This window comes from Sinohyriopsis cumingii, chromosome 3 (genome assembly GCF_028554795.1).
Source record: "Sinohyriopsis cumingii isolate HCF-2022 chromosome 3, ASM2855479v2, whole genome shotgun sequence".
Lineage (NCBI taxonomy): Eukaryota > Metazoa > Mollusca > Bivalvia > Unionida > Unionidae > Sinohyriopsis > Sinohyriopsis cumingii.
In genome coordinates this window covers 94,489,698-94,506,249 of record NC_142963.1, presented here as the reverse complement: position 1 = coordinate 94,506,249, position 16,552 = coordinate 94,489,698, and the positions used below count along the sequence as shown (strand labels likewise).

The 16,552-nt window shown below is 34.5% G+C and overlaps 1 protein-coding gene across 1 annotated transcript in view; it reads right to left on the bottom strand.

Moving 5' to 3' along the window:
* Positions 1–4,767: 4,767 nt before the first annotated feature.
* LOC149803316 (putative vesicular acetylcholine transporter-B) overlaps positions 4,768–16,552 on the bottom strand; it is a 41,835-nt gene continuing 30,050 nt past the window's right edge. Inside the window, exon 2 of the mRNA XM_089953024.1 lies at positions 4,768–8,690. Within this exon, the coding sequence (XP_089809150.1) occupies positions 6,759–8,420 (1,662 nt within the window). The 5' untranslated portion in view covers positions 8,421–8,690 and the 3' untranslated portion in view covers positions 4,768–6,758. The remainder of the gene's footprint in view (positions 8,691–16,552) is intronic.

The window sequence follows — 16,552 nt, the reverse complement described above, 5'->3', positions numbered from 1 at the left end:
ATGCAAAGTGCTCGCCTGGAATATTAATTTGGTATTATAATGAATTCAGACAAGAGCATCTATGCATTATACGAATGAGATGTATATAGAGACTGATCGCCCATCATCCCACTCCAGGTCACTGGCACATTATCGCATTCGAGACTACAGGCACATCAACACATTCAATATTGGAATTTATCTGGAATACCAATGGAATTCAATTGGAACTTCATACATTTGAACTTGTGATAGAACTTTTAGACTATTTGGGATTATATTCACAATGCTGTGAGTTCGTTTAAATTTTCACTTTGCATGTTAAGGAAATAGATTATTTGTTAAATTTTGTTTTTTTTTTCTTTCTTTGCTTTTGATATTACTGAGTTTAAGAATATAGATTTGTATCATTGTATACACATCATATCATACATTATCATTACAATGATGAAAAGGGAGAAGAAAAAAAGGTTCATCTGCGTGTAATGGCAAAGATCAGTAATGTTTTCCAATTCACTTTGATCTAGTAAATTCAAATTATTGTTATTATTTCAGATGTCATGTTTTATGCGTTCTCCTATCGATACCAGTACCTTTTTTAAAACACATCAAGAAAAGCTAGGAATGTATGACAATATGGTCTTATGATCTTCAACTGCAACTGTGAATTTATTGGCAGGAGTCATTTCTTAAAATACGTATTAAGCTGGCAGTCTAATATTCTGGCAAGAGCTCTCTAATTTGAAGAACTAAATGGTTCAGTAATATGTCATCCGCGTATCGAATTAATAGCTACTTGGAGTTTACGTTGGATTTCAGACAACTTATTAACTAGTTAGTAATTGGCCAAGACACATGATGTCAGCTGATTTCTTTAAGTCGTTCTTTTTAATCCGCGTAATTGGCTGAGGAGTGTAAAGCTAATCCTATAAGTAAAAGAAACCTTTCAGAATATGTATCACTCTCGATCAATAGGAGCAAAGAGTGTATTTGTAGCATTTGAAGACGGAGAGTACATGCTACCCTCGAGAAATGTGTACGTTTGTATTTTTCTTGGACAAAACAATGTAACGTTCTTGACCTTTATTCAGCAAATTCGTAATATATTTCCATTCCATTTATGATCTCACCTTATATTTTTGTTTTAAATTTCAATATTCAGAACTATTCAACATGCTCAGTCATTTTCCGCTCCCATTATCCACTTTCTCGCTCTATTACGCATGCAGATGCATATTTCCATGCATGTGTAGCAGGCAGTCTTTGGTTGTTAATTGTATGCCCAACAATCAAAGTAGTCGGACGATTATAAAGGATGTTGAACAATGCAAATGGACTTTATCTTCAAGTGTTCGCCGTGAGGAACGGCTGAGTGTGTAGGTGAATAATACAAGCAGTCAATTGTCTTCCGCATAGCTTGACCTCACCAAGATGACCCCTTTCAGACTTCAGATTTCACAATTGTCTTCAGCGCAATTTGACCCCACTGGGATGACCCCTTCCATAATAATTGATCATTTACACTTTATTTCGTGATACTAAATAACTTTGTAATGTCACGTGATACCGTACATTTTGAATATGGGCATGTGCAACGTTAGCAGCATCTGATTAAATTTTTGAACCTGACTAATGTATCGTCTAGAGACTGTTCCAAAACAATGGTCGTTTTGTCGTGTGATAAACCGAAGCTTACAGTTGTATTTCTAGTGATGGGGTTTATTTCCATTTCCAAAAGCTGCTAAACTTTCTTAATTCAAAATATTTTGATTATTACGTTTTAATGATGGTCCAGTTTTTGTCTTCTCAAATATATTCCACAGATTATTCTTGCATGCGAGAACAGTACAATGTTTGCTTTTTCTCTTTACATAAAAGCGAATTGTATTTTGCAATTTTTTCATATATATCACGTGATAAATACTCAGTGTAGCTTCTAAAACTATGAAACATCTTGATGTCATTTAAGCAAGTATTCAGTGAAACAAATATTTGCTACCTCTTTGCAATTTTATGACCATTTCAAAAGCGGAGCAAAACATTCCAATTTTCTCAAATATCAATAGAGTAGATATCAACTACTTTTCCATGTAGACCGTTCCAATGTGATTCAGACCCTTACAGCGGTCTATATTTCATGGGAAACGGGAATAAGTAGTTCCGCTATTTGAATTAGGACTTGCGCACCTCATTTGCTAAGATACTTTTTATTAATGGCACAAAAATGCAAAATTGACAAAAGTAACTTCTTTCAGAAAAATATGTCAACTTTAACTATAAGCACAAATTCAGTCAAGACTTTTATAGTGCAATCAGTCATGTCAGCCAATAGCTGGTGAACCTTGCATTAGTCAGAGATAAAGAGATTGGGGGTAGGGTGGTATTTAGTAAGGTTGATTGATGCCGTAGAATTATTTTTGGTATAAACGGTCGCAGTATAAAATCATCTTTAAAATCTATGCTTTAAGCAATGGTGGGTTATTATAAAGAATGAACAAGTACAGACAACCCTGAGAAAAATTTCTTTGAAAATTCTAGTTTAACATAGCTAGTTACATAGTGTCTGCAGAATCTGACGAGGTGATTATATTCTGTCTGCAGAGGAGGAGGAAGTTCCATTTTGTTGAGAAATTCAGAAGGTAGTCACATTATGTCTCCAGAATTTGAGAAGGTGCTTAATTCAGTCATGTGAATAGGTGTGTCATGACAACACCGATATCAGAAGTCGAAAGTGCTATAAACAGAGTATCGATACTAAATTAAAGTTAAATTTTAATCTAAATTCTAACTTCAAATAAACATCTAACGGACTCAAAATAAAGACTCACTACCATCAGTTAGATGCCCATTTTCTAGCTTTGAAAGTAAACGTCCAGTTTGATTTTTATTTTATTTTCATTTTCTTGTCTTATTTTAATATCAACAATATTTAGATTTATTAGTTTCAATAATCAACGTGGTCGTTGAAGTGATATAATTTCATCGGATGTTTACTTATAAATTACGATAAGACTAGATGTGACAATAAACGTAAAGTCGACATGTTATTTCATTTTAAATTTAAAGCAAAACGCCATATATATCTTCCAGGCAAGAGAAAAAATCTTACGACTTGAGGTGGAATTATGTTGAATATGTCGGAACCTAAAGAAAATAAACTTGAAGTGTGATTCTGAATGTTCTTGGTGACGATTGCTAAAATTACCATGAGATAAAAACAAGTCATTCCTGAAGACACATTACCTTATGTGATGATTTTTAAGTTTCTGTTACGTTCAAAGCACACCATAATTTGTACAATGAATGTTTTCTCGGATATATTAAAAGTTAGTTTAGATCTGGTGTTCAAATCTCATGGAACTCCTTTAATGTCTTTGGTAAAATTGCTAATCATTTGCAGTGAAGATTTCAAGAGACGATTCTATGGAGATTCTGACACATCCGTCTTTAAACAGCACGGTCTGTTTGAATGCAATTATCAATTCGATGTTCGTAGGAGATGGTTGTTACAATAATTCATCCAAAATTCAGATGTGTCGGGAATAGTACATTTAGAGTATATATTTTCTTCAAGTCTTTTTTCAAGGTCTTGGCTTGGGACGCATGCCTATTGCAGTACAAGTTTGAATGACCATAATTTCTAAGAACTACACATCATAATCAAGAAAAGAAATCCAGTAACTTAAACAAAATCGATTAAAATTATCGGATTGATTTTTTCAAATTTTATCTGCTGTACTGATAAAATACCATGAATAATTTAAGACGTATCTTTCTCTTTGTAGCAATTTTGGTGTCTTGTTATTAATTTTCCGATAGGAAATTTGCAATAATTAGCACTTTCGTGTGCCCAGATAAGAAATTTATAATCAACAAAATGCCGGGTTTCGCAATCTGCCGCGGAAAAATTAAGGTTTTATTTCCCAATAATGACCCCAAACCTTATTATTATACTGTAAATCAAATCGTAATGTGCGACAAAACTACTACAGTCGTTGGTATTTTGATTATAACAAAATACCAATTGCATTGTAATGAATCCACCAAAACAAGGTGACTGGCTACTGAGGATTGATAAAAGTCACGCAACCTATCTGCAAAGAAATTATCTCTGATTGAATACAAAAAATAATTAGAAGAGAGTGATGTTAAAATATTCGGATCAATAAATGTTGGCATGTTGGAATATCATTGAAATACTGCAGATTGTATGATAAATAACAATAGTTAAAGTGAATAACTAAAAGTGGATAACCAAAAATTCAGAAATAATTTCATATAACCCAGCAAAGTGCATAAGGATTCATTGACCGTAAAGGCTATCCACACCCCTGTTACACCACGCATTTTTCCTCTTAGGCTTATCATGCGGTAATATGGTGTAATTGATGGCGTCATTGTTACAATATTTATTAAAATCTAATATAATTGGATCCGTAGCTAGCAGAAAAAACTATTAAAATGAATTAGAATTAGACGTAAATTGCAAATGAAATCTACCCACGAGTTTAATAAACACTAAATGTGGGATTTTTGTTGTCATTCATTAAACTACTTCATATAGCTTGATATAAAGGTCTCAACAAAAGGCGAGTGAAACAAACCAGTTCGATTTACTGTTGTTTCGCCTGGTGTTATTACTCGTAAATATTGTCATTAGTCTTTAATATGGGAGTAACATTTTGTTTTTCTAATATAGTCAAACTTCTGTGTTGATTAACTGTTGCTGAAGTCTGTGTGTATGTGAGAGAGAGAGAGAGAGAGAGAGAGTATGGAAGGAGACATCGGTGCCACTCTTAAAACTTTAATCTGTGAACTTAACTTACAGCAACATTTTTATATACAAACATAACATAATAATTAAATATGTAACTTTTAAAAAAGCAAGCATGTCACCATACATTCAACCAGTATTGAAAAATACTTGCGTTTTGACAAATAGTGTTCATTAATACATAAATATAATGGATAAAGAGATTAATAATAATCGAAAAGTATATCTAGTGCGCCTATTCACTATGCTTAATGTGAATAATAAATAAGTTAATAATTATTTAAAATGTCTGGCATACGCATGTGATTATAAAGAGGCTAATTGGGAGGCTGGATAATTATTGTATACATAAAGGGACCTAATGGGGGGATATTGATAAGTATTTTATACATAAATGGTCCAGGTGGGAGGCTGGATAATTATTATATACATATACTAACGAGCAACAGTGACGTTCAGTGTTACTTTAGTGGCAACCATTTTATCAGGTCCCCACCCACCCACCATTTCTATCTAAACCATCCAGTTCATCAAAGTATAGCTGGCCCAATAATCTGAAAAGTTTCACATCAACTAATATCCAGGTATATAATATAATAAGGTATAAGCAAAATATATATTCGAAAGAACAAAAAGGCTTGCGTATGGTTACAAAACAATTCAAGTAAAAGTTAACGGATATAGGTCAAAGAAGCCAAGTTTTTTTTGTGGATGTAGGAAAATTATCGAAATGAATCATGCTTGAGTACATAATAGAAAGAAATCAGGTCACTATTTCAAAGTACTGCTCGATAAACACTTACACAATAATAATAAATTTTTCTGGGCTGATATGAATTGCTTTCAACGAAATACCACAAAATTGTCTCCATCAAAACGGTGTCTTAGCTAGATTAGACTAGCTGAGAACGTCTTCTCATCAAAATTAATTATCAAGGAAAAATAGTGCAGAATTCGATCTACTAATTAAGTAAAGATGCACAAGCTAGAAGTTACTAAAGATAACGATCTTAACAAAAGTGACATGTAATAGAAATATCGTTGGATGAAGACAGTTCAATTATAACAGTTTTTCGTACGTTTTTAATATATTTTTCTTTGATATAATGTGAAACGAATGAACAATGGCTAAACAGACATAATATAAATATATATTTAATACAGTATTAAACCAAAAGCATACGGTAATGAAAGAATCATATTTAGCCTTCAGAAGGTACTTAACAGAAATGTTCAACTCTTCCAGGTCGAGGTCCAGCTAGCGATTTTCGAGCCACATGTAATGTCATAGTAACCAGATAGTTGTACATGCCTGGCTTATAAGCAACAATCGGTGCATTCAGCTAAGGTCAACTGCTATTTTTACTCATTTTCTCTGCTTTTAAATTATAGGCAACGAGATATATTTATCAACTATTCATTATTTGGTTTATTATGGCTATTTATTTTCACGGCGTGAAAGTTTGTCGTCGAAGACTGAGATGTCACCCCAAAATGTTTCCAACATTATTTTGAGTTTGTGTGGGTTTTTTTTTGTAAACAAAAAAGAACAAATTGGTACACAGAAATTGAAAAAAACATAAATCATTTTCATACAAATACAAAGAACATGTACAGTGTGTTTCGTTTATGCGAGTGAAGTGGAAAACAACCACAGAAACGCCAAGTTTCAAACAGTATTAATATACATTAACATTTAGTTTCACCTAGTATTTCGTAAGGGAATTCCACTTTGTATTTTGTTTACATCCAGTCTCGAATACAGAACAGGTTTGTTTAAGTTATTTTCCATAAACCTTTATCACATTATATTAAATAGTCGTGATTGGATAGCAGCACAATTTGGTGTGATATTTTTAGCCAATACATTGAGTCTATATTCTGACGACCAGATAATTATATTACGAAAAAGTCATATAGATAGTAATATCTTTAGTCAATATGAGGACAAGAAAGACTGCTTTTTCTTTTCGAAAATTTTCTTTGAAATGAATTCATTAATATATCAAAAATCATCGGGGCGTTCGTATGCTAGGTATCCATTTGAGGCCGCGCTGCTGTCAACTTTAGTTTGCTTTGTTGGTTTCAATTCTAGATGGTTTTTACCATGCATATCTACATAGGTCTTTCCATCCCCAAAAGGTCCCCCGTTTTGCACATACGTCATGTATTGCTTTGATGGTGGATCAGAAACAAGCACATCGCATTCATTTTCGAATGGCTTATACTCATAAATCTTTCTTAGTAGTAAGAGTACGGGGGCATACAGAATATTGGAGAGAAATATTGCCATGTTGAGCCATAGAAAGCCAATGCTCTGTACAATTTGCCCAGCGACAACAGGTCCAACGGCATATGCTAAAGAATACGATATATCAGCTATTGCATATACGCTTCCATAGATTGAGACATATCTAACGTCTACGAGGTATCCCAGTGTTGGCAGTAGGGCTGTATCGACCATAGCGATTCCAAAACAAAGCACGGCCAGAGGAAATATAAGCACAAAAAACTCCGTACAGAATGGTATTACACAACATGAAATACCTTCCATTGCCAAACCAATCGCTGCCATGAGCCACTGGTATTTCGGGAAAGATCTTGCAAGTTTTACAGTTAGATATACGCCTGTTATGTGTGGAATGAAGGCAGGGAACCATACCAATCCTATTTCCCATTCAGTTGCATTCATAACATAATGCATCCACATAGCTATGGTCGGTTCCAAGAAGGCAAGAGATACATTTGCCATTGCCAGGGCTCCGGCTGTCACAGCGATATACGGGTCCATTAGCAGTCTCCATATTGGCGTGCCTTTCAGTCGCTCTTCTTTTGGAATCAATGCCCTTTGCTTTCTGACTGGTTTCATGACGAACAGTAGTAAAATCCCATCTAGCAGACAGAGTGAAGCCAATACCAGGAAAGGGAGCTCCTTTCCAAAGAATTCGTACAACACACCTCCAAATGGAGGGGCAACAAGGCATCCAAAAGATATGAATGCCAATGCAATACCCAAGGCCTTGCTTCTCTCCCCCTCCTCTGTAAACCTATCTGCTATCATAGCCAGTCCTGATGTGTCTGCAAAAGCTGATCCAACGCCTTGCAAACTTCTTGCCAAGAATAGGATCGCGTAGCTGCCACCAAATGCAAAAATAGATGTGGAAAAAAACATTATCACTAATCCTATAAGCATTGGGTAGTCATACCCGACTCGGTCTATGAAAGCGCCTGTAAAAGGGTTAACTAACAACTGAAGAATCGCTTTCGATGCAAATAGTAGACCTATGGCACCCCCTTCATCTCCGTAAGAAATTGGGGGAGGCGGAATGTTTAGAAAAGTATGTTTGGACGTATGTGTTACGTTTGGTTTGGTGGTAAATCCTGTATAGTTTGCATAGTAAGAATATGAAGTGCCGTTGTCTAGAGAAGCTATTGTCGTGTTGATCTCATCCATAATCTCCATTTCGTTTTTGCTAGCTTTCATTTTATGAAGATATTCTGGAATAATTGGGACAATAACCATATAAAGCATGTTATCCAGAAGCAGAGCTATACATACTGTCACGAGTACCAAACGTCGCTGATGTTTCGGATCGCTCATCTTTTCGTTTGCTCTTTCGTACAAGCTCTCAAGCTTGTCTCGAATGGCCATCAGCGTGTAACCCATCTTTACTTAGATTTTGTTTTGGATACAGATACAATTTTTGAATCGCTTCCTTAAAGTTCAGCCCAGCAGCAATATAACTTTCTTTTATATCCAACTTTGGAATTTATCTTGGTATTGGTACTCACATGCAACAGTCCATGAATTGAGAAGAGATCAACATCTGCATTTTTTAAGTCCACTGACATCTCCTAATTGAGGGTTCATCTTTCAGGTCTCCATGGCAGTCGCAGTCACACGATCCTCTGCATCCACCAATCATTTCCAGTGATCCTTAAAGAACGAAGAAATGTCCATGTTATTGAACATTCTTTCTGTACGGATAGCAAACAAATAAACTTCCTCTATTGCAAATACTTATCCACAAAGTGTCAGAAGACATTCTGAATACAAAACTATATATGCAAACGAAGAACTATCTTCTCTTGCAAAAAAAAAGATATAATTTTAAGATCAATTACTCCCGCTGTCTTTCTACCATTCTGGAAGAAAGCTTGGCATATAATTGTCGTCGATGCCATGTTAAATATTGGATATGACGATTCAGCCTGAAATCAGAATTAGGCGGAGATGGACATCAGTAAAGTCGAACATTTTTTACTAAATATGTTACAGGTGACCAAAAAAGTAAGATGTCCTTTACTTCAATTCATTGTATCCGAATTCACGAGAATTAACAGTAAAAGATTAACAATATGTGTGTTTTTAAAATACAGCATGCATTTAGAATAGTTGGTTATCACTATATCGGTAATATGGATCCAAACGTAATAATTAGAACAATGAGTAACCGTGCATAAGCAGTAACAATTGTTACCACGCATGGAATGCTTCCTCCAAACACTGCGAGTACTATAAGACTTAAAGGATTGCCCCGTGATTTATTGGAAAATTAATTGAAACGAATTGACGTTACGAATATATGCAGTCTGGATGCAACTATTTTTGTGAAAACGACTTTGAAAATACGTGAATATGTAAAATGAGTAATAGAAATGTGATTCCGACATCGTTTCAGTGCCATACAAGTCAACAAAACGCGAGTAATAACACTCCAACAACATCGATGTTTGACTGGGGAAAGCAAATGACGGTGCGTTACTATTAATTTCTTTTTTTTTTACCTTCCTTTAGATAGCATGAATTTAACCGAACGAATGAAAGAAACAAGAAGACACAAGAATAGAAATGGAGACCGAGAACAAATATTATGAGTATAATACTCGTATACTGTATTGCCAAGATTAAGATCAAATCATGATATTGTGTATCTACTGCATCTATAAAGTCATTTACTCACACCTTTCATAACATATATTAAAACTAACATATAACACTAAGGTGTTCGACATAATCATTCATGTCAAACTGCATTGACAAAACCTTTAGACCAATGGCTACTAGCAGTAGAATCAGGCGATCGTACCGACGCAATCTTCATTGATTTTAAAAACGCATTCTGTTTTATTGAAAATTCGGTGCTCATTAAAAAGCTATCAGCCTATATGTTTTCTCCAAACTCAGTTGCCTGGTTCACGTCATATCTCACATACACCAGGTTGTCTGCACGGGTAAATATACTTCTGAACCAAGTCATATCTTATGTGGTGTTCCTCAAGAATCTGTATTAGGGCCACTTCGTTTTCTATTATTTATCAATGATTTAGCCTGGTATCCAGCGGACTCTAACACATATCTTTTCGCTGACGATTCTATATTGCGTTTATCTGGTAAATCTCTAGACTCTATTAAAAATAAACTTCAAATCGACCTCAACAATATATCAGGTTGGTGTCATCAAAATAAAATGCATATTAATATCTCTAAAACGAAATGTAGGACAATTGGAACAAGGCACCGTCTATCTACTAAGATGGATTTACTTCTAGCTTAAGATGGCTTAGACATATTGTCAAAGATCAAAAACTTCTTGGTATTTACATTAATCAACATCTCAGCTGGAATGCACATATCTATCACTTATGTGCAATGGTAGTCAAAATAATAATTCTATTAAAAGTACTTTTAAAATTTCTACGTCCCCAATCACTTGAACTTTATTTTTTTCGGGTTATATATACTACCACTGATAGATGATGGCTATCCCATTCGGGGAAACACATCCAATTATAATCTATCCAGAACTGATAAACTTCAGAAAAGGGCAGCCCGAATAATACTGAAACTTCCTGTTATGACTCCCTCGAATGTCCTCTTTTCACGTCCGCAATGGCTACCTATACGAAAACGTATTCTTTATTTTAAAGGAATATAAATCTTTAAACGGTCTTTCTCCAGATTATATCACTAGCATAATTGGACTAAGATCATCGAATACTGAGCGTAATTTCCGATCGACGACTAACAACGAACTCCAGATCCCGTGGTCGAAAACCAATAATTACAGAAGCTCACTTACTGTATCAGCACCTACTGTATGGAATTCCTTACCACTGAGGATACGCAATTCAAATTCCCTTGCTTCTTTTAAAATATCTTTAATGAAATTCTTTCTTGAATAACGACAACGACATATTAAAGGCTCTGAATAGAAAACTTTATCATTATATCCATAAATAATATGTCCAGATCTTATTCGATATATGTAATACGTACGACTTATGCTGAAATGTACGTATCTGTGAATAAAATATTACTCATATGTGTATATGTTTCCTAGTATAGTTACACATAGTCATTCATTTTAAATATGTATGAATGAGTGTGCGAAGAAACCTGATAATGTGCATAGTCTTGTTTTGTTTTGCTTTTTATTTTATTTTTTATTAACATAGCCAATTACAAAACCTGAGTCTCACGTGGCAGACGGGTCAATCATGACCAAATGTGGTATCCTCGTTAAAGATAGTTTATTATTATTATTATTATTATTAAAACAATAACATATGGAGTATCATTAGCAATAGGATGGCTGATGCAATGGGGGTATTTTTAAACTCTCTCTCTCTCTCTCTCTCTCTCACACACACAATTCTGACATGTCCTGACGATGTGGACCGGTGTACACAGAGCAAAATTAGTTGTTTTATTTAGACCCTGCCTTTGGATATTTCTAATTGAATTGCTGATAAACAATTGTATTAAATATGTTTACATTTATCATATATGCTACAATAATTATCGGAACCATATTTATGGATAATACAGAATGATTTTGTTTTTATTCATCCTTTGTGTTTATGAAAATCCAATATTTTTATATATTTTTTTTAAATATCTGAAATATTTTGAATTAAAAGATTGGTGTTTTACCTTCTGACACAAAACAAATTTTTTTTGTAATGTTTCCATATATATGTCAATTATGGCAAATAGATTAATCGTTATAGTCTGACAAATATCTGACATATTTACTAGCCTGATGGTTGGATTTAGTTTATAATTTTTATTACACGTTGTACCTCGCTTTTAAAATAATCATATCATTATATATGGTTTAAAATTTTCATATCTTTAACTAATATTTATATACAATTTTTCATTTCTATCAGGGGATAAAATCATGCAATGTAAGTCGATTGTTCACAAATCACTGTCGGTGGATAGATTGGCTGGCTCAAGCCGTTTGGGATTATTGTTAATGTTGCGTCATGACATGAGACTGAGCGTTTTCATTGAATAAATATTCCACGGGGTGGGGTGGGTGGGTGGCGGAGCATGCCGACTACTCAATTATCAGAGAGAATGTTCCATAATAGTTTATTGATACAATTTTGATGTCAACTTTTTTAAAGTTCTGCCATGTAAGACACATTGTAAATCAACAATAATGTACAGGGGATAATTTTCGAAGGGAAATACATTCTAACTTTACGTCAATAACTAATTTCATGTTTTTCAAAACTTGGTTATATAACGAGATAGACTAAAGAAAAAATGTTGCAAAGAGTGGCAACTCCTACCACGTGAACAAAGTTGAAGAAATTAAAAAAATCAACATTCTTATTAAAAGTGCCATTTTATATTTGGGGCTCTTGTGGTGGCAGAGTGGTCTAAAGAGTAGCCTTTACTGACCACTACTTTTCTCACATCTGTCCACGTGGGTTAGAGTCTCGGGCTCAACCAATGTGAGTATTTGAGAAAGCTGCCAGAAGTTTCCCGTTGGTATGTGGTTCTTACAAAGGTTTTCTCGGGTTCTTCCTCCACCAGTATATGCAGGTCGCCATATATATGGCCTATCTTGTGCTGAGAAATGGTGTTAAACCCCCAAACAACAAATCCTGTACCAATTATACTGGCCGCCATATATAGCATATCTGGTGTCGAGAAATGGTCCTAAAACCCCAAAGCAACAACCGTTCTGTGTTAAAGAAGTGAATGTTGCAAACAATATAATTAGGTCTAAATTGATTATGATTGATTAAACTTAAACCCAATTGATAAGATAGCTCTTAGACATGATATCATCGGTAAAACACGTGCAAAACATATTGTAAGGTCTTTCACATCATATTCAATGTATGTATGTATGTATGTATGTATGTATGTATGTATGTGTAGTAGAATACAATCGTTGAGGTATGGTCTTCTAAAGAGGTAGCTAATAAGCCACAAATAAGGAACCTATTCAAAACCTCAACAGAATGCAAGTTGTTGTTGTAGGGTTTAACGCCATTTTTCAACACACGATAGGCTATACATGGCAGCCAGTGTTAATGGTGGAGGAAGAACCCGGGAAAACCTCGGAAAGAACCACCGACCCACGAGAAGTTACTGGCAAGCTTTCTCACATACCCACATTGGCTGAATCCGAGACTCGAACCCACGCAGACAGAGGTGAGATGGCAGTGATCCGTAACGGTGAACGCTTTAGACCACTCGAGGCCCCCAGAATGCAAGTAAAAGAGCTCGGAAAATGAATAAAATTGATATGTTTGTTACAAGGCAAATATCATCTATATTATCTTTGTATTAAAAAGACATGAATGGACAAAAGCCGACTAAGAATGTCATACGACACATAGGAGTTAAGTCCTCATAATGTGCTTTCATACTTGAGCTAATGGTAACCTTTCATGCATACTTATGAACATGACAGAGCAGAATACAAGCTTTAGTTAGCATTACATTGCAAAAGCAATTTACATCTATGGACGTGAGCAAATAAACATGTCTTTCTTCATAGGATAAGCAACATAAATTCTACTGAGATAACCATAAATGATTATCAACAACGTTTTCCTTCAATATAACCATTACTTTATATTTTGGGTAAACGTTTCCCAGGGCACACTAAGTCGATTTATCCTTTAGGACATTCTTGATACACACAAAATATGTTCGGATCGCATTTGCCTTCGAATAAGTAGTTTCGGAGCACTAATTTTATTTAAACACTACATTTATATCAGAAGTATTCCATTATGTTGACAAGATAATGTTTTAATAGCGTTTCTTCAAGACACAATGTTCCGTTTTTCGTGTCCGTTTTTCGTGGGAATCGATAGTTAATTTCTGGTTTTGCGACAGGTTCATACATTAGACGCGCCAACTAGACTCTCACTAAATGCTTTATGGAAAGACTAAAGATGTAGTCAGAATCTTATACCATAACTGTTGTTTTTGTTTAATATATAAGTTTCTGTAATTACTCAGAGTACCCCATAATTCATAAAGTCTCTATAATTATTGAATATAATATCGCATGTCGAAGCGGTTTCAGAAGCTATAGATGTTTTGCTGCTATATTCAGTTCATAGTTATGATCAGTTCCAAAGCACGTGTTTTGTTCTCACATCAGTTCCAAAGCACGTTTTTTTTTTCAATTTCCTGAAGGATGTACCTTTTTTTTCTTATTCTTCTAAATTCATGGTATTGTTTTTTCTTATTATTTTCTTCATTAATATTCTAATAACATGGTATTATGAACCAAAGAAGTTACATTATAAATCTAAAGCAAACAGGCAATACGGTATGGGATCAACAGATGCTGTAAAATTTGCAATATATTATGCAGTTAACCGAGTTACCTGACTATGATGGCGAGGTCATATAAAGTCGAGAGTGGTCTCATCATAAAAGTCTCGGTCTGTTGAATTGCAAACTAAAATATAACATATTATCTAACAACGAAGAGAGACGTCATGTGAAGGCGTTTGTCGTCTCATACTGATTGTCACGGTCTGTAGGCTTACAAAATAAAATATAATTCAGACTGAACACGACGTAAAATCATCCAGACATTGATATTCGTCACGTTACAATTTGTGAGTACACTAGGGATTTGTGGGGTTACACATCTAATATTATTGCTGTTCAATAATACTGTCTTTAGTGGCGGATTTAATTTCATGATTATTTGTTGCCGACGAAAAAAAAATAGAATTTAAAATCATCCACGAATATTTTTGTTTTCACAGTGTTGACAATTTTAAACCTATGACAAACTTTGCAATAAAAAAAGTCTACATCGTAATAAAATTTGATCTATAAAACGCTGAATAAATCGCCATGCCTTAACATGATAGATATTTCACTGTATGAAATTAACTTAATAAATCGCCATGCCTTAACATGATAGATATTTCACTGTATGAAATTAACTTAATAATATCAAGAAAATCTCTGAAAATAGTGCATAATAGTCACGTACTGATTGTCAAAGTCTGTAGGCTTGACAATAGTACAGAAATAACACGGGACATTTGTACATAATGGTTACGTAAGAACAGTACAGAATGATCGCGTAATAATCGTATATAATAGTCACATAATCATATAACAATATAGTAACTTAACAGTAGTACATGATGGTCACTTAAAAATAGTACAGAATGGTTACGTAACATTAGCACACAATGGTCACTGAATAATATAGTACACAATGTTCTGTTAGCAACAGTGCATGGTGGCCACTTCACAATGGCGCAGAATGGTCACTTAACAATTGTACAGGATGGTCACTAACCAAAAGTGCATAACGGTCACTGAATAATAGAGCAGAACAATGCGAACGAAACAAGGTTAAGAAAGACACAAAAAACTTGAGGAATGTGTGACTTAGCGCGTGCCGCATGATCAAAGCCCACAAACATACTGTCCAGGGGTATTTCTCCGCCTACTGTTTATGTGCGTGGTAAATGATTGATATTTCTACATTTCCAAACAACATATTTCACAAATGCTGTAACATGAAACTCAAATAACGAAAACATGTGTGTTCTGTAACTTGCGTTAGAATACAGTTTGAATTTTTGGGTGTATTCATAACATTGGTTTATCTACTATAATGTCATTTTCAACCACTTAGATGTGGTCAAATTAGCATATGTGCATTTTGGTACTTTGAACTTAAGCTGGACTTTCTTGCTCAAGAAGTTTCGAGAATATAGGTCAAGGGCATTTACGTGAAATTTCTTAGAACATTTTATAAACATAGAGCAATGGCCGTCAGTCTTCCAGGATATAGAGAGCCTTGAAAATGTCATAAAATCGGTTATAATAGATTTGATGTCAACGAGTTTTCTGATGCAGATTTATATTGTAATAAGTGAATCAAGAAGACAAAAACAAGAATATTCATCAACAACAAATATCATCGTTAGATACGGTTGCAATTGTAAGACTTCTTCCATAAAGGCAAGCCATACAAATATGACATTAGTCAACGTATAATATGGTACAGCATACACCATTGAATGCTCACAAATGTTCTTTATATGTTGCTGATACCTTCCATTATTTTCGAAACTTTATCTCAAGAAACTTTGAAGCTTAATAATTTATTCCTTGAAAATGCTTTCCAGGGGCTATTTTTGGGAATATTATTGGAAGGGAACGCGGATGGGTGTATCAAAGTAGATAATGAGTCTGTGTGATGGAACCTCTTGCAATTTAAGTATTTCCAGGACACAATTCCAACGACCTAACTTTATATGAAAATTTACTCTTGGAAACGTTCCTGATGCTTCGCGCCTACTTCCTCCCGTCCCCCCCCCCTTTCCAGATTCTACGAATCCCTGTGACTTACAGTGTTTCGAAACAACATAATCATTTCCTTTCTTAAAGCATAATTACGAAGAGCGATACAAAACGGCAGGCAAAAGCAAAATGATCAACTCTTTGAACACAATGGTATCACTTGACTTCTAACTAGGTATAAATTAATGTTATTA